The 24420-nt window shown below is 44.9% G+C and overlaps 1 protein-coding gene across 1 annotated transcript in view; it reads left to right on the forward strand.

Annotated features, from left to right (window-relative positions):
- Positions 1–20303, forward strand: part of TRIM71 (tripartite motif containing 71) — a 67907-nt gene extending 47604 nt beyond the window's left edge. The window contains exons 3-4 of the mRNA XM_059388311.1: positions 9769–9903; positions 13484–20303. Of these exons, the coding sequence (XP_059244294.1) occupies positions 9769–9903; positions 13484–14935 (1587 nt within the window). The 3' untranslated portion in view covers positions 14936–20303. The remainder of the gene's footprint in view (positions 1–9768; positions 9904–13483) is intronic.
- Positions 20304–24420: the final 4117 nt, after the last annotated feature.

Consider the following 24420-nt stretch of genomic DNA (forward strand, 5'->3'; position numbering starts at 1 on the left):
TTTATTTATTTATGTGACAGAGATACAAGTTGGGGGGAGGGAGCAGGCTCACCGGTGAGCAGAGTCCGATTTGGGACCCTGGATCCTGACCTGAGCCTAAGGCAGAGGCTTTAACCCGTTTGAGCCACCCAGGCACCCCTTCAGGGAAGTTTTTAAATCACAAGTTTGATTTGGAAGTCATTGGTCTTTTAAACTGTTCATTTATTCTTCATAGTACTACTAAATAAGTCATTTGGGAGCTTTTAAATATTGCTTGTTTGTACTGGCAAATTGACAGATCCAAGAAATAGAGTATATATTCTGTAAATAGGCTTTATGTTTTGTTAATAAGTTAAGAAGACATTAATCTAAGGTGATAAAGGTATAGATTTAATAGATTTAAATTATGATAACAAACACCAGAATAAAAACCTGAGATAAGGTATTCTTAGATGAAAAGGAACAGGACCAGTATTTAAAAAAAACAAAAACAAAAAAACAAAAAAACCCAAACTGAAGGTAGATATAGATTAAATACCTAAAGACACAAAAGCATTGTAAGATTAGAAGTGATACAGGAGGGGTGCCTGGGTGGCTCAGTGGGTTCAAGCCTCTGCCTTCGGCTCAGGTCATGATCCCAGGGTCCTGGGATCCAGCCCCGCATCAGGCTCTCTGCTCAGTGGGGAGCCTGCTTACCCCTCTCTCTGCCTGCCACTCTGCCTACTTGTGATCTCTGTCAAATAAATAAATAAAATCTTCAAAAAAAAAAAAAGTGATACAGGAAACATGTGAACTTGTGCATTTTTAAAAAACTTTAAAGTAATCTCTGCATTGCAGATACTGGGCTCAAACTCACAAGCCCGAGATCAAGAATCTCCTGCTTTTCTGACTGAGCTAGTCAGGAGCCCCAATAATTTGTGCATATTATTAAGTGGAGAATAACTGGGGTACCTGGATGGCTTTGTTTGTTAATAAACACCGGACTCTTCATCTCCGTGGTTTCTAACCCAGCATGGAGCCTGCTTTATAAAAAAAAAAACAAAAACAAAACTACTAGAAAATGGGGTAGAGAAATAGTTACTCTGAGAAGACCACAGTAGTTAAGTACAACTTTTAGGAAGGAAGGCATGAAAAGGTGAAGGAATGAAAGCAGTACAGGCATCTTCCAAAGGGACAGTCCAGTTACTTAATGCAGACACAACACAGGTATATTCACCTGAGCAATAGGCCAGTTAAAATGACACCAGAGCACTGTTTTGGATAAATAACAAAGTATGTACATCACACTTAATCTTTTTGGGTAGGAGAACATGTTTTGAACAATAGCCAGAGCTTTAAATATGGCAGGAACTTGCTTCTCTTACAGGAGTCTCCAAGACCATGTCCTTGATCCTAAAGGTGTGGTCGCACCAGTGTAAATGGTCACCAATAGGAGTTGGGGTTTTTTAGCCCCTTAAATTCATAAAATGTTTATGGTCACATTATAAAGCAGTGTTAACTATAATTAGCAGAACCTGAAGTTGCTTCAAGAAAAATTACTTAAAGCAAGTTGACCATGCATAAAAGATTATGGGAGGGAGTAGAAATAGGCCGAAATATAAATAGTGGTGTTTTACTGATTATGGTGAGACTGAAGCAAAATTTTTTCAGCTTTCTTTGGGAAAATGGATAGACCGTGAACTGCATATATTTAAGGCATACTAACATACATTCATCATGTATTTAACACCTGAAAACCTCGCCACAGTCAAGGTTAGAAGACACATGTTCATCACTTTCTAACATTTTCTTAAAATTTTTTTTTTCATTTTAAGATTTTTATTTATTTATTTGACAGAGATACAGCAAGAGAGAGAACACAAGCAGGGCGGGTGGGAGAGGGAGATGCAGAATTCCCACTGAGCAGAGAGCCCAATGAGGGGCTCCATCCCAGAATCCTGGGATCATGACCTGAGCAGAAGGCAGATGCTTAATGGCTTACCCACCCAGGTGCCCCACATTTTAAATTCTTATCATAATCCTCTGTCCTCTTTTTCCATGTCCCGAAGCCATCATTCATCTGCTTTCTGTCATAGTTTAGAATTTTGTTCCATTTTAATCAGGTAGGAGATGAATTTAGCTGTAAGTAACAGGCTTTCACTCTCCTCCCAAATATGTCAATGCTTAAATATGCACACATATGCTTAAATATGTAATGTTTTAATCTCTCCTATTTAAAAAACTTAGTCTGAAGACACTGCTAGTCCCTGGAGAATCCTTCATCTTCACCCCACCGTACTGATGTGTTGACACTCATCCCTTCGGCTACAAATGGCTGCTGGAACTCAAGATAACACATGTATATCCTGGACCACCAGGCTTTTATAGAGATTTCCCCTTGGCCAAAATGTTGCAGGGGAGTTTTGTTTTTCCTTCTGAGTTTTTGTTTAAATTCTAGTTGGTTAGGGCACCTGGGTGGCTCAGTCAGTTACCCAAGTGTCTGCCTTCACCTCAGGGAATCCCACATCGGGCACCCTGCTCAGCAGGAAGTTTGCTTCTCCCTCTCCCTTTGACCCAACCCCTGTTTGTGCTCTCACTCGCTCTCTCTCAAATGAATAAATAAAAAATAAATCCAGTTAGTTAACATACAAGATACTACTTAATATTAGTTTCCAGTTTAAAATTTAGTGATTACCACGAGTGTGTCCTCCTTAATCCCCATCACCCTTCGCCCATCTTCTCAGCCACCTCCTCTCCACTATCCCTCAGTTCTCTATAGCTGGGAGTCTGTTTCTTGGTTTGCCTCTCTTTTGTGTCCCTCCCGCCGCATGTTCATCTGTTTTGTGCCTTAAATTTCATATATGAGTGAAAGATACTTGTCTTTCTCTGACTGGCTTATTTCACTTGGCATAATACACTTTAGCTCCGTCCACATCGTTGCAAGTGGCAAGATTACATTCTTTTTGATGGCAACGTAATATTCCTGTGTCTGTGAGGGGGTTATCATGTCACATTTTCTTTATTCATTCACCAGTTGATGGACATTTGGGCTTTTCCCATAGTTTGTCTATTGTTGATAAGGCTGCTATATACCTCAGGGTATGTGTATCCCTTCAGAGAGTGTTTTTCTATCCTTTAGGTAGATACCTACTAATACAATTGTCAGATCATAGGGTAGCTCTGTTTCTAACTTTTTGAGGAACCTCCATGCTGTTTTCCAGAGCCGCTGCCACAGTTTGTGTTCCCACCAACAGTGTGGGAGGGTTCCCCTTTCTTTGCATCTTGCCAACATCTGTTGTTTCCTGTATCGTTAATTTTAGTCACTTGCTAGGGAGTTTTTATCCAAGTTCACTATAGCCTTAAATAAGATAGACCCTTCTGTTAGTTTTCATCTGATATTAGTCAAAATTTAATAGCCATGATAAGTCCTTTACTGGACATAAGTTGCTTTCATGGTCAAAAAAGGAAACATTAGCACTCTTCATGTTAAAAGTGATAGATAATAAACCATTTAGAACAAAAATTAGGACTAAGCTTGATGACTTAGCATATATTTTTTTAAATTTTATAAATATAAATGTAAGTTCATCTAGACTTTCTGGACTACCTTGGTTCCCCTAACTTCTGTTTTTTGTTCAGTCACTGTAATGGACCATGTAACCTGCAGGAACTCCTTGCTGTGATGGAAAGTTGACCATAAGGAATGCTGAGAATGCCTTCTATTTTATATGAATTTATATGAACTAGCCCAGAATATAGATAAGAAAAATCTTAAAATTGTTATAACAAATTACTGTTACAAATATGGAAGAACAAAATGTAATTGCTGTGCTCCAGATCCCAGATCTCATTAACCAGAGGCCTTCTGTTTTCATCAGTAAGAATTAACGGTCCCTGTTTACCAAGGGCACTGAACACATGCACTTTCTATAAATAATGCCTGAGGTTTGGGTGTCATTCTTTCTTTTTGCAGAGAGAAAACTTCTCTTGAAAGAGATTAAGTAACCCTCCAGAAATCACACTAACAATGAGTAGAGGACTTGCAGTTTGAACCCACAAATAACGATCAACTCTCATATGGGAGGTAGTTGTGCTCCCACCTACCCCCTTTCTCAGCATTTGTGCACAATGTGTACAGATGTGAGGAGAAATGGTTGAAGAGTTCTAATACACCATGACCTATTCATTATTTTGCCCCTGCTGTCTTTTTTTTTTTTTAAAGATTTTATTTATTTATTTGACAGAGAGAGGGAAGCAGGCTCCCTGCTGTGCAGAGAGTGCATAGCGGGACTCGATCCCAGGATCCTGAGATCATGACTTGAGCCGAAGGCAGCGGCTTAACCCACTGAGCCACCCAGGCACCCTCCCCTGCTGTCTTAAATAGGATCCTTGGTTGATGTAGATTGAAAGGATATGGACAGGTTCAGGTGACTGAGTAGGAGAATATGGGTGAATCAGGCTTCAGGTGTCTAGGAACTTGGACCTTGAAGCAAGCAGTCTGTTAGCTCTCCCTCTCTCCATGGTGACCTCATTCTTCCTATTGAACATGTTTGGTATGCATGGGCATCTCTTCAGTCTTGTACTGCTCCAGCGAGCCATCCTCAGGGAAAGAGTGAGTTTCTTTTCTTCCCTTTTGGGGTGGAGGGAGAGAGTTTGGAACCCCCATTTGTAAAATTTCAGGGAAGGGCCCTTGACTAGCTTGGCGTCCTTCATTCTTCCTTGGGTACCATGCCTGGATGGCACTGAAGCGTCCTCTGGACCAAATGAATTAAGCATGAACACATCCCAAAAGTAAAGGCCACTGACCAGACCAAATCTGCAGGCAGGTTGACATTCTTACTAACTTTACACCACCTTTAATGAGTATCTGTGACCTTTTACAATAGATCTGAACTTGGTACAACTTGAGACTTGTGTCTTTTCATTTTCTTTTACCAGCTTCTGTTTAGAAAAAACTTTCAGGAGTTCCATTCCCTTTCTTCAGCTAATCAGGGATGTTTATCCATTATTAAATTACAAGTGTCAGATGTACAGTTGACTCTGAACCACAGTTCCTAAGTTAACCACTGAGAAGATTCACTACTTGTCTATATTTAGCTTGAGTGGCTTAGTTCTAGGGAAAAAACACCCGGAAGTAAATTCTCCCAATTAATTCTACTTAGTTCTGTAAAAGAATTTACCCTGATGAGGGTCTAGAGTTGCCTACCACAAAGGAAGCATGAACGATGATTGTGGCATGCCTCATTGGTGTTGTAAGGGTGCCCACTCATTTTTGTACTGCTTTTTAAAACATTTTGTGACTTTCACTTTGAGTCTTCCTGGAAGTATAACATTTCAGCCGCTTTTGTAATTACAGCTTTTCATAAGGTACAGTGATCCTGTGGGGCAGGTATCTGTAATCACGATCAAGAATATAGTTGCTCTCCACATAAAGAGATCCTTGATTTTTCACTTAAGACACCGTAGATTGTAATACGCATTTATTTATAGTAATATAAATATTTTATAATATAAAATATTATTTTATATACACCTAACAAAGGGGAAAGCCCACTGACAGTTTTAAGATGAATCATAGTTTCAAAGGTATTAAATGTGATAAAATTACACTTCATAGAGTGAATGATAATAGTTCCCATATCTGGTTTTGTGGTCTGAGTTCATGCATGATATTTGCATTCTGTCATCTTCTGCCTGTCAGGACACTTTTCTTTTCCTTTTTTTAAAGATTTTTTAAAAAAATTCATTTGACAGCGGGGAGAGAGAGAGAGAGAGATGATCAGACAAGCGGGGAATGGCAGAGGCATAGGGAGAGGCAGGCTAACCACTGAATAATGGGTTGCCAGATGTGGGGCTCCATCCCAGGACCCCAAGATCATGAACTGAGCTGAAGTCAGAAGCTTAACTGTCTGAACACCTCCCAAGCGCCCCTATCAGAACACTTTTAGTACCAGTCACCAGGCCTTGCCAGGTTCCCCTAGCAGACATCATGAATTGAATTCTGTGCTCTTGCCTATGAAACCCAGGCAGCTTCCCCCTCCTCTATACTAAGTAGCCTGCCCTTCAGCTGGAATGTACTGATTGGTCTGCCTACATTGAGACCCTCAGCTTTCAGCTGTTTGATTGGATCTTTTAACTTCTAAAAGGCAACCCCGCATCTACCCAAGGCCCAGGCTTATTGAGTATTTTTAATTTTCCCTCCTTAATTGCAAATTGTATATTTCTGTTTTTGAAATTTACTTAGCTCTTTTACCTGTCATTTCCCTACCCCACCTGCCCCTGTTTCCTTCAAATGCCCTGTTTAGATAATGGGAACTAGTTTAGCAGGTCCTGGTCTGCATATCTTGGAATGCAGTGCTTGACAAGACTGTGTATGATTTGGAAAAGAAAGCTCTATTTTTCATCTCTGTACATAGGGCTTTTATGACTCTTAACCCTAGGAATGATCCTATCCTTGCACACTTGATCCCTCAGATTACAGAAGGGGCTTTGTACAACCCTTCCAGCTGACTGAAAAATGGAAGAAACCGTTCTTGTCCTACAATTCCAGGCCCAAGGGCCTGCTGGGGACCTGGCAGGAAATACAAGGGAGCAAGCCTGGCTAGGATACATTAGAGGGAGAGGATAGTAGAAAGAGCATTTGCTATGTAAACCCACTTACTACACAGAGGGGGTGGTCCCTGGCAGTCTCCTGTCCATTCTTGCCCTGTGGGAAGGTAGGCCTATTACTCCATTTCTTCTGGTTTTTGTGGAGAATTAGTTCGATAAGTCCTATGGCATTGGTATAAATAGAAAGCACTTGGCCGCTTCTGTTTTCCATTGAGGAAGCTGAGAAATACATGGGCAAAGGCTTGATTGCCTCAGTGCTATTTTGACTCGGACACCAGCTAGTGCCCATGAATACCAACACGTCCGAAGACAGGGTGTACGGGTTATAGGTTCTTTCCCTCGTGACCGACCCTTTCACACTAGTGCCCTGTGGTGCTGGAGCCACAGCCCTTCAAATCACAAATCCGGACGTTGGGAAAAGGGACTTCCTTCTTCCATTTGACTTCTTGTTCTTATCAGCAGCAGTTTTTCACCAGAAGCAGAGAGGTTAGGTCCGGCGACTTCCAGAAGGAGCTGGGCATGGCCCCTGGTCCCTACCTGTAACCCTTGCTCTCCTGTCTTTGTTCTCCAGGCCCAGCAGTGGCCGCTGGCCACCAACTGCAGGCACAGTCCGTCTGCCATCCTGCGCATGCCCTTTGCCCTGGCAGTTCTCTGTTTCCCGCTCAGTCCTATTTTCTACGTTAAATCACCTCTGTTTAAATGTCTAGTGAGGTTTCCCATCTTCTAAATCAATCCCAACTGCCTGAGACGTTTGAAATCTGCCAAGTCTATTAAGAAACCTTGTACACATTCACTGATAGGTCAGTCTCATTTTTCTTCTCTTTCAGTCATTGGGATATTTCTTTCTGATTCAGTTTGTTGTCTGCTGTTTCCTAGGGCTACTATTACAGTATAAACTGGTGACTTAAATAGTAGGAATTTATTCTCATAGATAGAGTTCCAGGGTTAGAAGACCAAAGTCCGGGTGTCAGCTAGGCTGTGCTCTCGGAAGGCTATAGGGAAGAATCTTACCCTGCTCTTTCCAAGCTTCTGGTAGTTGCTAGCAATCTGTGGTTTTCCTTGGCTTGTTAACCGGCATCACTCCTAACTTCTGCATCTGTCTTCATGTGGTCTTCCTTCTGCCTGCCTGTCTCACTTGGCCTTCAGTGGATTTAGGACTCGCTCTAGTCTACGTATGACTTCCTCTTAACTAATCAGCCTGAATGTGGGGGAGACCATATTTAACCCAATATAGTTACCTACTCCTTTAATAAATATGGTTATGACTGTAGATGTTAGCAAGTGTAAATAGAGATTGTTCCTACTACAACCCAGTGGCTATGTACCTAGTCCCCATGTAGTTTGATATGTAATGACACTTGGGGCAGGATAGTAAAGGTGGAACAGAAACATGGGAAGGCGTCCTTCACTGCTAGTTCAGGAAGAGAAGGCATTCCAGGCCATGGATAGTCCATGAGCATTCCAGGTTGACCCAAGTGCCACCTCTGATCTTTAAGCCTCACAAGGATTGGGGCAGAGAATGCCTTGAGCAGTTAGCCCACGGCAGCCACGGGTGGTTTGGGTGCAGCTGCAATGTGGGTGTGACTTTCGTGCCACTGGCGTGTCCTCTTGATTGAGAGATTAAGGGGGTGTCCCCAATTGTAAGTGACAATGAGTCACAACTGTTACATGGAAGCATGTTCGTACAAATAAGACTGCTCATGTATTGTTTGATTCCCTTTCTGTGAAATATCCAGAATAGACAGCAGTGTAGAGACCAAGCAGAATACGGTTGCCATGGGGGAGCGGAGGGGAGATGGAGAAAGACTGCCTAATGTGTATGGAAGCTTCCTTTCACTGATGGAAGTGTTTGGAGCTAGACGGTTGTGATGCTTATACAACTGTGGAATGTGCTAAATGTCAATAATGGTGCATTTTATGTTCTACCTATTTTATCAGAATTTAAAAGCAAAGTGGGTTAAGAAATGTAAGTAGGTCTAGGTACATGATCATACCTGTATGATGGGAGTTAGGTGGGATGAAGGAAAAGGATGCTTGTGGTCTTAACTGCGATGTTTCTCAGCTGAGCGCTGTTGGTAACCTCTATCGTTTTTACTCTCTGAGCTCCGTCCATGTGTTATCCTGTCTTCTCCTCCTGTTGGCCGAAGTTGCAGAAAGCAAGGCACTTTTCTGGGGCCTTCCAAGTAGTAGGACGTGGAACTAGGGTTTGGAACTGGGTAACCTGACTTCTAGGATGACCGTCCAGCCTGCTTTGCCCAAGATGGCCTCAGTTGTAGATGTGCTCCACAAGCTGAAAACTCTTGGTCCAGGGCATACTCAGGGTTGGTCACCTGTGAGCAGTTCCTGAACTCAGACCAGGCTCCGGACCTTCAGTGCTTCTCTAGGCCCCTCCTGATGTGGAACAAACACCCTAAGACCTGTTGCATCATCAGCAGTTTGGAATCCCTGATTTAATACCTCAGTGTATCAAAGAAATCCTTGTGGCTTTTCAAAACATCATATAATATTAATGAAAACATTGGGCCTTCTGTCTTGATTAATTTTTTATGAGCAGTAATACCTTTGATTAGACTGGCTGATTTACCTAGGGCTGGTGGGACAGAGTGGGATGTGTGGTGGTGCGGGGATGGTCTGGCAGGCTGACTGACTGATCAGAGGGCCTGGCATGCATGGTTTCCCTGGCAGATCGGACAGTATCCCCAGTGTCACTTGGGGTTGGAATGAGCTGTGATACTAATGACTTGACAGGAGCATGGTGGCTAACTCCTGGCCTGTGGCTATGACGCACCTTGACCTGAGTGCTGTTCCCACCTGCGGGTTTTCCCCCATGGCGAGGAAGGCCAGAACGTCTGTGGGAAGTGGTTTGGGTGGTAATACATTTCACATCCAATCTTTGTTCCCACTTTTCTGCTTGTACCCAACTACACTGGGTTCACTGTGTCAGAGTAGCTCCTAATAGGGCCGAAGTTCACATGTCGGTGCCATTTCCCTCACAAAGAAGCCCAGCGCTTGCCAGCAGCTCCTTCAGTTTCTGTCAGACAGATGCGGAGCTCTCCTTGCAGGCAGCTTTCTGTCCGGGGACCTGGATCAAATGGTCCTGGGCCTTAGGGAGTTAGCTCCTTGGGTTTGAGACAAGCAGACTCAGTGCTTTGCGTGAGGCGTGGAGGTCCTTCTGATGCCATGAACTTCTTGCTTTTCCAGTTGAGCATCGAGCAGGCCCAGACGGTGGCAGAGCAGGTGGAGATGAAGGCAAAGGTGGTCCAGTCGGAGGTCAAAGCTGTGACGGCAAGGCACAAGAAGGCCCTGGAGGAGCGGGAGTGCGAGCTGCTGTGGAAGGTAATGGGTGCTGCTGGCTGGCCAACAGTTTTTCTGTGCACTGCGTCAAAACCACAAGGATTTTCTGGTCAGATCCCAGATCCCAGCTCGAGGTTTAGAACAGTTGGAGGTTTTTCATGAAGTTTGTTGGCAGGAAGATGCAGGAGTCCCTGTAACATTGTGGGTGCCGTCCTAGTGCTTAAGCCATGAGAAGGTTTTCTAGGAGTAGTCAGGTGTCCCAAGAACCAGAAGGAGCCTCCTGTTTTATGCACACTCGAGGCAGAAGGAGGCGCAGATGAGGCTGTTGTGAAAGCAGGCTGCTGGGACATGTCCTTATTTTTGGTTTCCTGCCTGGTTGCACTTCCTGACCCCTTGTGAGAAACCAGTTTCCCACTAGGGAGGGCAGCAAGCGAATGCCTTCTTCTGTTGCAGCAGGAAGGTGCGGAGCAGGCTGATGTGCTGTTGCGATAAGTATCAGCTGGAAAGATGACTCTCTCCACCCAAGTCCTCAGGCCAGCATTTTCTTCTCTGGTCTTTACCTCCTGCCCCAGGAAGAGGGGAGACTATGCCTATGAGTGGACATGTACCTCCAGCCACTTCAACTCTGTAATGCCATTCTCTTAATGCATGAATAAGACCATACACATAGCTCATTAAAAAGGATGCACTTAGGTGTGTGCATGCTTGTTTTAATCATCTGAACTTTGTGAAGGTAGAGATGGGATCTCAGTGTCTGAAAGCTATCCTCACCAATCACCATGCCCTAAAATGTTCTGGAAGGCCGTGTTGGGTTTTGCATTGCATTTTCCAATTAGTTAGCCCATAACTAATTGCCCTCTGTCTCTGCTGACCTCTCAAAGAAGATGGCTTGGTCGCCTTTTAACGAGAAGAGAAGAATCCTTGGATAGAAAAACTTTTTAAGGGTGCCTGGGTGGCTCAGTGGGTTAAGCCTCTGCCTTCAGCTCAGGTCATGATCTCAGGGTCCTGGGATCGAGTCCCACATCAGGCTCTCTGCTCAGGAGGAAGCCTGCTTCCTCCTCTCTCTCTCTGCCTGCCTCTCTGCCTACTTGTGATCTCTTTCTGTCAGATTTTTTTTAAAAGTTTTTTTTTTAAAGTTTTTAAGATTTAATTCAGCACATACTTCATGCAGGCATCTTTGTGGGCCTGATGTGGTTTCCAGACGCTAACATGCCCCCACAGTCTGCCAGGCTAATGCCACCCACGAATGTTAATTATCACTGAGAGGGGCTCACTTTGTGCAACCTGAGAGCTCCCTGGTGAACTCTGCCACAGACTTGCTCTTCTGGATTTGCTGATGAAAAGGCCTTTGTGCAGAGGAGTTACCTTAGGTACCCTCCCTCTTGTGAGGCTGACTCCTGTCCTCTTCCCTAAAGGCAATTCTCTTGCAAGAGGCAGGGAAAGCAAGTTTTGAGTCTTGGAGATGCAAATTGGGAAGAAGAGTCCATCTCTTTGTGTAATACACTTTGTTTCTATTTCATTTCTAAAGCTCAGATAACCTCCAAAATATGCATGCTCATTCTGGACATATCTCAGTCATTGTCTATACGTTTTATTACTATACCTACTGACTTTTCTGCCCCTCCCAGCAAAGCCTTCCTGCCTGTCTCTGCCCTCCTACGTCCTCATTACACATCTTTTTTTCTTGCATTCCCACTACTGAAGATACTTGAGTACCGGGGGACCCAGCTGTGGGTATCTAGATGAACTTCCTCATGCTTGTGGCTTAGAGATTTCCAGTGGACTTGGCTACCTTGTGGGATTAGTTGCAGCTGCCTAGTTGAGGAATCCAGACCAAAGCCCAGAGGTTTGGCCCAATGAAAAACCAGAGGACAAAGCTTCTCTTTGATCTTTCCCCACGTGGGGCCCTCTGCACATACGTGTCCTGTTTCCAGAGTGGACAGACGGAAAAGCATGAATGTGTTTAAAAAACATCATTTCATACACACACACACACACACACACACACACACACACACCCACCTGCCACCAAAATCTGACTGAAATCCGGGCCTCCCCAGTAGTAGAGTTGTATTGTGAAATAGCCTTTCTGTGGCATTCTGAGTAGTGGGGCTCTCAGCAGTCCTGGTTCGGTCTACGTAATGGCACAAATCAGCTGGGACACTCATTTATCCTCTTCACAGGGGAAATCACTTTGAATTAGAAGGCTTTTTTCTCCATTTAATGCAAAAGAATGGAGAAGTGGCTCTGTTTCATTGGTCACAAAATCCCAGCTTCCCAGATCGTGGGTTTGAGAACCTCAGAAGCAGAATTATTTTAGCAGGTCAGAATTCAGGTTTATAGATTACAGCAATTTAGTTTAGAGGGCTCCTCTGGAAATACCGCAGGCCAGTGGTTTCAAAGACTTACTGTCTCCAAATTCGGGGTGTGTGTGGCCTTTTAGGCTCCCTGTGAAGATAGAAGACCACAGTGGGGGGTGTGGCAGGGCAGGGAGGTATGGGCTGTGATCTTAAATTGGGTTCTCGTCGGATCCCTTCACTTGCTTCGCACATGGTTCGTCTTTTCCATGCCTCCTTCCCTCCCTTTTTCCTCTTTCCCTCTCTCGGGGAGTAGAGAATGGGGTGAGGCAGGGCGGTAGAGCAGAGGAGACGTCATTGAAGAGATTGGAGGCCCTGTGGCTACACTGAAAATTCCACCCTTGGGGAGTGCTGCCTGGCCTTGTGCTCTTAGTACCCTGGGAAGTCTGCTGGTGAGGGCAAGGACCACATTCTGTACTGGTCATTACGCACCTCCAGTGTCTAGCACAAAGCAGGTGCTCCGTAAACATTGGTTATATGACTGTTCTTAGCTTTTACATTTTATTTCTAAGTGACAGGAATAATAAAAGAACTCCCTGAATCCTTTCCCCCAGATACACCCAATTTACATTTTGCCCTATTGTCAACCTACTTTGATTCAAGTGGAGTAAATTGGCGTGGGGGAGACAGGATGCTTCTTTACCCACTAACACTTTTGTGTTTATTTCCTCTGAGCAAAGGCAAGCAGTTCCATCATCCCTGTTACTCAAAAGCAGGAAGTTCAGTTGACAGCATGCTGGGGTCTAGTCCCTTGGTTCCTCGTTGGTGTGCACCAGCATAGTCTTGAATGGCAGCTTCCCCCAGTTGAGGATCCTGTGCTGAAAGTTGCCGTCCTGTTTGTAGTCATCTTTCGTAATTGGCATCGTTCCTCGGCCTCCCTTTGACCTTGGATCTCTGCCATTTTTTTTTTTTTAAAGATTTTATTTATTTATTTGACAGAGATCACAAGGAGGCAGAGAGGCAGAGAGAGAGGAGGAAGCAGGCTCCCCGCTGAGCAGAGAGCCCGATGCGGGGCTCGATCCCAGGACCCTGGGATCATGACCTGAGCCGAAGGCAGAGGCTTTAACCCACTGAGCCACCCAGGTGCCCGATCTCTGCCATTTTTGAAGAGCACGGACCAGTGGTTTCTTGGGCCCTGCCCTCACCTCCTCCGGGTGGTTCTGAGGGCGAGTCTCTCATCTCCCTCATCACCCTTGTCGCCTGGTATGTTGTTGCTCTTGCTTGCCTCAAAGCCTCCCTCCTGTCTCCCTGCTCTCCCCCTCCAGGTGGAGAAGATCCGCCAGGTGAAAGCCAAGTCCCTGTACCTGCAGGTGGAGAAGCTGCGGCAGAGCCTCAACAAGCTGGAGAGCACCATCAGTGCCGTCCAGCAGGTGCTGGAGGAGGGCCGGGCGCTGGATGTCCTGCTGGCCCGGGACCGCATGCTGGCCCAGGTGCAGGAGCTGAAGACCGTGCGCGGCTTCCTGCAGCCCCAGGAAGACGACCGTGTCATGTTCACACCCCCTGACCAGGCCCTGTACCTTGCCATCAAGTCATTCGGCTTCGTCAGCAGTGGGGCCTTCGCACCACTCACCAAAGCCACGGGGGATGGCCTCAAGCGGGCCCTCCAGGGTAAGGTGGCCTCCTTCACAGTTATTGGCTACGACCATGATGGGGAGCCTCGCCTCTCTGGAGGCGACCTGATGTCAGCTGTGGTCTTGGGCCCTGATGGCAACCTATTTGGTGCCGAGGTGAGCGACCAGCAGAACGGGACCTATGTGGTGAGTTACCGGCCGCAGCTGGAGGGCGAGCACCTGGTGTCGGTCACCATGTGCAACCAGCACATCGAGAACAGCCCCTTCAAGGTGGTGGTCAAGTCGGGCCGCAGCTACGTGGGCATTGGGCTCCCGGGCCTGAGCTTTGGCAGCGAGGGCGACAGTGACGGCAAGCTCTGCCGCCCCTGGGGCGTGAGTGTGGACAAGGAGGGCTACATCGTCGTGGCCGACCGCAGCAACAACCGCATCCAGGTGTTCAAGCCATGTGGCACCTTCCACCACAAATTTGGCACCCTGGGCTCCCGACCTGGGCAGTTCGACCGGCCAGCTGGCGTGGCCTGCGATGCCTCCCGCAGGATTGTGGTGGCCGACAAGGACAATCATCGCATCCAGGTTTTCACGTTTGAGGGCCAGTTCCTGCTCAAGTTCGGCGAGAAGGGAACCAAAAATGGGCAGTTCAACTACCCTTGGGATGTGGCGGTGAATTCTGAGGGTAAGATCCTGGTTTCTGACACCCGCAACCACCGGATCCAGCTGTTCGGGCCAGATGGCGTCTTCCTGAATAAGTACGGCTTCGAGGGGGCTCTCTGGAAGCACTTTGACTCCCCCCGTGGCGTGGCCTTCAACCATGAGGGCCACTTGGTGGTCACCGACTTCAACAACCACCGGCTCCTGGTCATCCACCCTGATTGCCAGTCCGCGCGCTTCCTGGGCTCCGAGGGCACGGGTAATGGGCAGTTCCTGCGCCCACAGGGTGTGGCCGTGGACCAGGAGGGGCGCATCATCGTGGCCGACTCCAGGAACCACCGCGTGCAGATGTTCGAGTCCAATGGCAGCTTCCTGTGCAAGTTTGGCGCCCAGGGCAGTGGCTTTGGGCAGATGGACCGCCCGTCTGGCATCGCTGTCACCCCCGACGGGATGATTGTGGTGGTGGACTTTGGCAACAATCGGATCCTCATCTTCTGATCACGTTCACAAGGCTTCTGTGTTTGGGCTGTGCGTGCATCTCTCTTTCTCTCTTTCTCTTTCTCTCTGTCTGTCTGTCTCTCTCCTTTTGAATTTCAAAGAAGAAACAGTCTCAGGGAAATTTCTTTTTTTCTTTTGTTTAAAGAGAACAAGAAGAGTACAACATTGCTTAAGTCCTACCTCATCTTTATTTTTTTACAGATGAATGTACTTATCTTTTCTGCAGGGATTGAGCCTGTGACGTGATAATTTCTATCTACCTCATAAATCTTTACATTTCCTTCTCCAGCAGGCCCTCTGCCCTCCTCCCCACCCTCACTCAGCGGAGTTCACGTTCCCCTCTGACCCGTTGTGGGGCGTGATATGCACAAGCCTGGTGTTTCTGTGGCTGGGGGGGCACTGGGTGTGTGGTGGGGTGTACTCTGTAGATTGAGCCAAGGAAACATGAAAGAACTACTAAGTAAAAAAAGAAAAAAAAGAAAAACTATAAAATGTGGAAAAATAAGGTTTAAAATGCTGAGTTGTAGAGTATTTGTGTTCTGGAGAATACTGTGTTATGGGATTAGATTGTGTTGTGGTCTTGATCTTTTTAAGAATCTTTTTTTGAAAAATTTTTTTTTAATGCTGCAACAGAGAACTTTTCTGTGTTCTCCTTTAATACCTCAGTGTGTTTATCACCCTGTTCAGCATCTTTTCTTATTCTTAGAAGACGTGGATGTGGATGTGGCTGTGGCTTGCAGGCCAAGAAAAGCAGACTGTTCTATTCCTGTTTTAGGGTATGTAATCTTTGCTTCTTTTTAAGGGATGGTGTGCGTGTGTGCGTGACTGAGCTGTCTACACCAACATAGTAAAGCTGAGGAGCGTACACCACCACCCAAAGAAACTTTTCTTTCACACTTGGGTTTCTAAAAAATAGATGTAGCTTAGGATTTTCGATTAAAAGTATTCTCAGAAGTTAAGTATTCTTAGCTTGTTATTGTTTATAAAGTTCAGTGGAAGGAAGAATCAGCCTCATTTTCAGAAAGAGGGTGTCTGACCTGCCCGGCCTGTGGACTTGAGTGTGGGCGGATGTGCATGTGCCGAGGTGGTCCGTAGAGAGCATAAGAAAGCAGCAGGCTACCCACAACGTCTGCGGGAGGGTGGAGGTCAATCCCTTACCCTGGCTTGAATGTTGTTCTGTCGATAATGTTAGGTGTTTCTTTTTCTAAGAAGAGTAGGCCAAGGAATGAACTTTTCCTTTAAAAGCACAATTTTTTCCTGCTTTGGAAGTTCAGGGAAATAGAATGTTTGAAAGTCAAATGAATAGGAACAACCCATCCCTACACCCTCCGCTTGGGTCCGTCTTCCAGAGTGGTCTGCTCCCGGGCCATGCAGTAGGACTTCATGGTTAACGTGAATTTACTCCCCAGAGGCCTTTGAATGTAAAAGATTTGTAAACCAAATTGTCCCAACCCAAAATGTAGGATGTAATATCTTTGTTACACCTCTGTCTTGGTACCAAAGAATGAAAATCGAAGCCAGGCTCCCGCTGCAGAACTGTGGGATGGCGTCCGTCACTTTACAGGGTTGGTTTGCAGTAAGCTGGACTTGGGTACAAAGGCTTGTGCTTCTGGGCATTATCTGTCTTTCAAGTGGAAGTAGGCAGAACTGATCTGCTTTCAAGAACCTATGTGGGTCCCTGCATTCTCTCAGGTACTGAATGAGAACCACATTCTGGAGGAGCGTGCCTCAGGAGCCAGTGGTGCTCTCAGATGACGGGGGCTTCCAGGGAAACCTCTTGTTCAAACAGAAGGACTAACCTCAGTTTCTGTTTTGTATTTTGGAGAAATTCCCCTTGCAGTAGAGATGTAGTTTTAAAGGAACTGAAAGAAGAAACTTGTGGAGCAATTTGTTTTTGTCATCCCAAAAGAAAAGGAGTTGATGGGGGAAGTGAGCAAGTCAATCAAATCATTTCCCCCCCCCCCCCTTTTTGGGGGGAGCATTTACCACTTCAGGGTACCCTGTGTCCTCCTTGATTTAGTTCTGGGGTTTCTGAATGACCAAAATGGGAACAAACTTATTTCATAAAGGAGAACTGCATGCAATATAGGATCCCCAAACTGGAAAGTTCGTGTCAGACCACTCCCTCCCAGCTGCTGTGTTTCAGGGCAAGGAGGCTTCAGGAAATCTTACTTTCTAAGTCCACCCTTAAATGCTGAAGCATTTAATTTCGAATTCTTCCCCAATCTATTCAGTGGCCTTTTATTTGCCCCTGGGTTCTATGTTCTTTGGTGAAGAGTTTGTGTAATTAAGCATTTATACTGTTTTTTATTTTGGAAATAACTTGGTGCTGATCTTCCGCCCCTCCACCCCTCAGTCCCCACCCACCCCCAACCACCCAACAAACCACCCTTAAACACCAAAGACAACTGGTTTTAAATGCTTACAAAATTTTATTGAAGAAATTGATCTTGAAAATTCTTAGAAGCATTCTCAGAAACCCGGCATGAGTTACTTCGGGTAGTTACTACCTTTGATTCTATCATTTTTACTCTGATCTGTCCTTCCGGTGTCCCCGGATGTGGGGGAATCATGGGACCTGAGTGAGAAATTATTTTGGTGAATAGCCGTAACATAAAACTCTATAGTTAGCATTTCTCTGTGGATTTGGTTGTAAAGCCAGGGTTTCCACACTTGTCTGAAATGATCGGGTTTTAATTAATAGACTGACCAGTTCACAGGCTCAAAGCTAGTAGGTCCTCCCCTGAAATGAGTTAAGTGTACGATGCTGCCTCTTTCCCCTCAGTGGTGGTACATCTCCTCACCTTTTCTGCACTCAGAACTGTGCATCACGGCCATTTGAGAAACGTGGTCCCACATGGGAAGCTTTTGTTTTTAAAACACTGGCCATCTGTGGCTGCCCATGATTGACTCCTGACCCACAGGGACTGGTGCGAAGCACTTTGGAGTGTGTTTATTGTACGATGTGGAATGCTCCAAATCAAGGAAAGAGGAGGAAAGCCAACATTTGGAACGCTAGTGTGAGTGAGGCTGATGAAAATTGGGGTTTTTAACTGGCTATCTCCTGCCTTTTGGGTGATGCTAGGGTGAGTAGGAATTGGGTGGATGAGGAGGAGAGACTTGAACATGGTGAAAAGAAAAGGTTGTAGGGACTACGAGAGAGGAGTATAAACTGTTTGTTAAGTCAATGTGGTATTCAGCCGGTCATCCCCATGTGTGTCCCATCTGGGCAGGTGGCGGGAATGGTACAGGATATGAGGTCAGTGTGTGTGTGGAGATGCCAGTTGGATTTGGATATGTAAGTCTGGGTGTTGAGATGGCTAAAGGACATCTAAGTAACCCACAAATAAAAACCACTTTTGGTTGACAGTTAACATTTCAAAAGTGTTAATCTTAAAAAAAAAAATTCTCTGTAAATTTGTTCACAAGAAGCAATATTGTCTCAGAAACCTCTGCTCTCTGGTGGCTGGCAGGTGGCACGCGAGTTGGCTGGAGCCCAGTGGCCCGGGCAGGATGCACGTGCACTAATCTTTGATGGATGGATGCCCTTTTAAGTCTAACTTATTTGGGGAAACACCTACAGGGGTACCATAAGCAGAATCTAAATTGTGTGTTGGGCCAATAAAAGTTGCCAGATTGGAGGCACTTTGTGATGGAGCTATAAGAGAATGGCTTGAGATTGGCTCAGTCTGTTTTATTCTAGTTAAGCCAAAGCTTAATTTGAGGAGGGAAGTCTTTTTAGGCTTGAAGCAGCAGAATACTGTTTCTGTATCTGTCTTCCTCTTTGGAAGATTCTACAGTTGCTGTGTTCTGGTAGGTAGTGAGAGATATGCCAAAGTTCTAGGCTTGTTTTTTCTGTTTAAAAACAAAAATCCAGTGGTGCCAAAAAAGTATGTAGGTATTTATTTAAAACCTCACTGATGGATTTTCCAACAGTCTGGGGCTGTATAAAAGTCAGACTCTCGTACTTTGCTCGCGCGTGAGGATATCGTAGAGCAAGGACCTCGGGGGGCCTCGCTCTCCCTGGCTTCCTGCGGGCCGGGGGCACAGGACACACACAGTAGCTCCACACCACACTGTTTGCTTTTGTTTCATTTCTACCTCACTTTTGGCAAAAGTCATCTACCTCATGTTCGTATCTGATGGGTCTCTGAAAAGCATACTGTTAATCCACAGGGGCGTGGGCAGGAGGGGAAACCACCTTCAGCTCTAGAAGAAAACATCCTGATAAATCCAGAACTGATTTCTCCCACGAGAAACATTTGATTGACCTTGAAAAAGAAACCTCAAAACCAAATATTCCTGTACTCAGGCAAATGTCATCCTAAATCCCAAGTATTACTTACCAATCTGCCCCCCCCATAGGAATTATGCACACCATGACCTTGTTGTTCAGTATTATTGAAACTACTGGTTCATCTGACCTATTTGAGGACTTAACCTACAAATAGAGACCTTTAGGTCTCTTTCTCTCTTCAAGAGAAAAATACTTTATATTATGAATGTCTGCAGATCTACCCTTTTAGGAGCAATTCTAAGGGTCTAGTTGTTGGAAACATCAAATATTTGAACGGAATCCGACTCCTTTAGACTTCGTGATTGTATCTGTACCTTTTCTGGACCCAGCAGGATGTTCATCACCAGGCCATTGCGACCATCATTGCTTTACTGAGCGGTGTGACTGGTGGTGCTTTACTGAGCGGTGTGACTGGTGGTTGCTCTTTCATTTTGTGTTTAGTTTTCTACCAAAGGTAACATGTTGACGGGTTGTTCTTTCCTTTTTTTTTTTTTTTGGTTTTTTGTTTTTAATTAAATACTTGATGAAGTTGAAGCACATTACCATGATATACTGTATTGCCTCTACACCTCTCTTACTCCCCTAGTTTTTGTTTTGTTTTGTTTTGCTTGGAAGAGAGGGTCCTAAGACCACTGTAATGATTGCGGATTGGGTTTAAAATGTCATGGTGAAGCAGTACCTCAGTGATGCCTATTTTTAAAACTGATCTTACGGGTTAACAAGCCAGCCTGGTGGGATGTTTTCCATCCATCATTTAACCAGTAATGGTTCTAAAAGTTTTGTGTATCCACATGGTCTTAGACCTCCTTTTAATGATTGTATTAACTTACAAGCTCAGGTAGTATTTTTCTTAAGGCTCTATCTCAGAGCACACTGACTGAATGTTAATGTGTGTAGCAAAGTGTTTACTTTCTTTGAATAACCAGCTCTGGAATAGTTCTTCGCTTCTAGCAGTCTGTGTAGTTTTTCTTCAGAGGAAGATTTTTCACGTTTCTGGGGTGTTCTTGTTTTTAGGGTGGTATGGTTTCTTTCCTCCCCTGCCCCCATTCTTTTCCCCTAAAATCAATGCAGGTGAGAGGGTGGGTGGTGGGTAAGGGATGTTGTTTTTAATTAGCATGTTAGTTATGGGTGGGTGGGAGGGTAGGTTTTTTTTTTTTTTTTTTTTAAATGAATCTTGCTTGATACTGTCCATTAGCTGTCATGCCCAGTCAGCAAAATAATTTTTAAGTGTAGAACACATGACTTGTTTATTTTTTGTTTTTGTTTTTTGTTTTATGGGAAAGGTGAATGCAGAATTGGAGAGATTAAATTAACATGGGCATGTTGCCTGATGTTAGGATGACTAAGTTAAGCCTTTAAAAAACTTTTTTAATTTGTCCAAGGCAGACCTCATGTAAGGAATATGCACCACCAGACTAACTCTCCGGGCCACAGAAGCTCCTGCAAGCCCATCTGGGGTGCTGACTGCCTTTTGACACTTTTTAAAATGGGCATTGCGGTGGTGGTGCAGATCCCATCAATTAAGTGAAGAATGGGGGAGCAAAGATTTCCTCCCAAACCTTTAAAGTGGGTTTTTGTTTGGGGTGTGTTTTTCCACCCTCTGAATTTTTACTTTTAAATCTTAGATGTTATCCTGCGGGCTGCAGGCATGACAGGCAATGAGCAGGTGAAGAACCAATGGGAAAGTGTTTGAAAACTCGTGTGTTAGCTAACAAGGCTTCTGAATGTATCGCTGTGGTCCACAGAGAAGGCTGGAGAAGGTAGCAAGGAGATGCTGTATCAGCTACTACAGCCTTAAAACAAAGTTGGTGTCTCTTTGGACTTTAAAATTGTTCCTATGCAGCTTATTTTATTTTTGTTTAATCAAATAAACAAGAGGGTTTTTTCATGGAAATCTGCGTCTGTGTGATCCTTTAATCCAGAATTGAACAAGGGTGCGTGTATTGTCCTCCACAGAAAGAAGATCTGTGAGGAGGGTGACCTGGAGGTTACGCTGTGGTATGGGCCACATTGGGTCCATGCAGGGTTTTCCAAAAAGGTGAACGCTAGTGTTCTTTAAAATAGAGGAAATGCTAAGTAGCTTGAATGTTTACACATCTGGATTTGTGGAGTCTGGGGTTGTTGCGGATCCGGCAGTCTGGGGAGCTGAGGAGCAGATGTTCCTGTAGAGGGTCAAGTGTTACTGTCCCACTCACTGAAGTCCCCTTCTCCGTGGATGCCCCTCCCCTGCAGGAGCAGCTGCTGCCTGGGACCAACTTTTGGGGTCTAAACTTGGCCCTGGGGAAAAAGTGAACAGCTTACTCCAATGACCACTCTTTGGCAGGGTACTGTAGATGCCAGGTAGATCAAGACTTTTTGAGCACAGCTCACTGGGAGACTTCATCTTTCACTGGAACTAAATGTTCCCCAACTTTGCTCACCTGTTGTCTGTGCCTCTTCTTAAGTAGCCTCGGTTTGACCTGTGGTTGGAGGTGAGCAGTGCACTGGGTTCCATGGTTCCATGGCTTTCCTCCTGTTCCGTGTTCCTTTCCTGCTGTGATGAGTGTTTATGGGGATTCTAAGGGGTGTAGGTCTTACCCGCCAGTACAGGAACCACCTTGTATAAGTGCCAAACATCAGCACCTGATATAGGGAACCTCTGCGCTCTCTCCTTCACTTGGTCCCATGTTGGCAGTGAGCATTTCAACTTTTTGTTTTTGTTTTTTTGCCCCATTGGTACCTTCAGCTTTGAAATCGAGACACACTGTGAGTAGCAGTTTACTGAAGACTCAAGCTGGGAATGTAATTTACTTCATGGACCCCGAGCCTCAGTCCCTGTTCTCTTTCCATTTCCAGGTCCCTCGTTTATTTCCCTCTTAATCTCTAACTAAACACAATGGGGACATTTTCCAATGTAAAAAGTTGAATGGCTGTACTTTTTTTTTAAGGGAAAGGAATCTTCTTAATCCTCTGACTCCGGTAAAGCTGTTAGCAAAATAAGGCAGGAAGCACCCATTTCTGAGGGAAATGTGGAGAAGGAAAGCTCTAGAATAATCAGTACCTCACCTTTAGTCCCCACCCCCAGTGCCCTCAGTCTCTTCCACTGAATGAAGTGGGCCTGGAAAGACCCAAACTTCTTGAGGGTAACTCCTCCTTTGCAGCTGGCCACTCGGCAGCCCTTCTGGAAAGTGAACAGCCAGCTACCACCTGACGTAAGAGGTCATTGGAACCCACGTACATTGATGATGAGAATGTAAATGGTGCAAACAGTTTGGGACCCATCTGGCAGTTTCTTAAAGTGGTGAGCAGTACCCAGCAGTGCCACTCCTAGGTGTGTATCTGAGAGAATCGAAGATATGTCCACACAAAACTAGTATGCGAAGGTTCATAGTAACTATTCATAAGAGCCAAGAAGTAAAAAATGAGAACTGATGACTGCATAAAGAAAATGTATGTCCTTACCATGGAATATAACTCGGCCATAAAAAGGAATGCAGTATTGACAACATGTTAGGTGGACGAACCAGGAAGATTTGAGAGAAGCTGACCAGGCATGATTTCACATACAGGAAATAGCCAAAGTAGGCAAATAAATAGACAAAGCAGATTACTAGCCGCTGGGAATGGCAGGGACTGCTAGGGGTTTGTTTTTTTAAGACTGATTTTTGTTTTGTTTTTCAACACTGGGTGGCTCAGTCTGTTAAGCATTTGCCTTGGCTCAGTGTCCTGCTCAGTGGGGAGGCTGCTTCTCCTCCTGCCTGCTGCTTCCCCTGCTTGTGCATGCTCTCTGACAAATCTTTAAGAAAAAAGATTTTTATTTAAGTAATCTCTACAGCCGGTGTGGGGCTTGAATTTAGAACCCTGAGGTCGAGTCACATGCTCCATCCACTGAGCCAGCCAGTGGGTAATGGGTAATGGTATAACTTTTTATTTTTATTTTTTGTAAAGATCTATTTATTAGAGCATGTGTGGGCACACAAGCAGGGAGCTGCAGGCAGAGGCAGAGAGAAGCAGGCTGAACACGTACAAATTCAACAGGAGACAGAAGAATAACTCCATTAACAAAAAAGCAGCCACTTTCTGGAAGTTTCAGGTCTCTCTGATTTGTTTAGTGTGTATTTTCCTGGAGTTGTTGTTACCCTTTTAGCATTTTGTTCTCTCACTCATGTATTCTTATCCGGACAAAAATGATAAAAAAAAAAACTCCCCTCAAAAAACAAAAACAAAAAACAAGAGGCAGCTCTGACTGCCAGGGATCCAATCAACATGGATGTTTGTAAGATGTCAGAACTAGAGTTCAGAATGACAATTATAATAGCTGCGCTGGAAAAAAAGCATAGATGATACTAGAGAATCACTTTCTGGAGAAATAATTTCTGACCAAATTGAAATTTTAAAAGGCTATTAATGAGATGCAATAAAAAATGGAGGCTCTAACTGCAGGATAAATGAAGCAGAAGAGAGTATTAGTGATATAGAAGACCAAATGATGGAGAATAAAGAAGCTAAGAAAAAGATTAAAAAACTACTGGATCACGAGGGGAGAATTTGAGAGATAAGTGATACCATAAGATGAAACTATTAGAATAATTGGGATCCCAGAAGAAGAAAGCGGGGTAGGGGAGTGGCAGAAGACCTATTGGAACAAATTACAGCAGTGTAGTTGCCTAATTTGTGGAAGAAAATAAGCATCAAAATCCAGGGGACACACAGAGTCCCCCTCAAAGTCAATAATAAGTCAACACCCCAACATCTAATAGTAAAACTTATAAACCTCAGAAAATCCTGAAAGCAGCTCAGGACAAGAGGTCTGTAATCTATAATGGTAGAGACATTAGACTGGCAGCAGACCGATCCACAGAGACCTGGCAGGCCAGAAAGGACTGGAATAATACATTCAGGGCACTAAATGAGAAAAATACGCACCCAAGAATACTATAGCCAGCTGGGCTGTCATTGAAAATAGATGGGGAGGCGTGCCTGGGTAGCTCAGTGGGTTAAGCCTCTGCCTTCGGCTCACGTCATGATCTCAGGGTCCTGGGATCGAGTCCCGCATCGGGCTTTCTGCTCAGCAGGGAGCCTGCTTCCTTCTCTCTCTCTCTGCCTGCCTCTCTGTCTACTTGTGTTCTCTGTCAAATCAACAAATAAAATCTTAAAAAAAAAAAAAGGAAAATAGATGGGGAGATAAAAAGCTTCCAAGACAAATTAA

The sequence above is a fragment of the Mustela nigripes genome, chromosome 2 (genome assembly GCF_022355385.1).
Source record: "Mustela nigripes isolate SB6536 chromosome 2, MUSNIG.SB6536, whole genome shotgun sequence".
NCBI classification, from domain to species: domain Eukaryota; kingdom Metazoa; phylum Chordata; class Mammalia; order Carnivora; family Mustelidae; genus Mustela; species Mustela nigripes.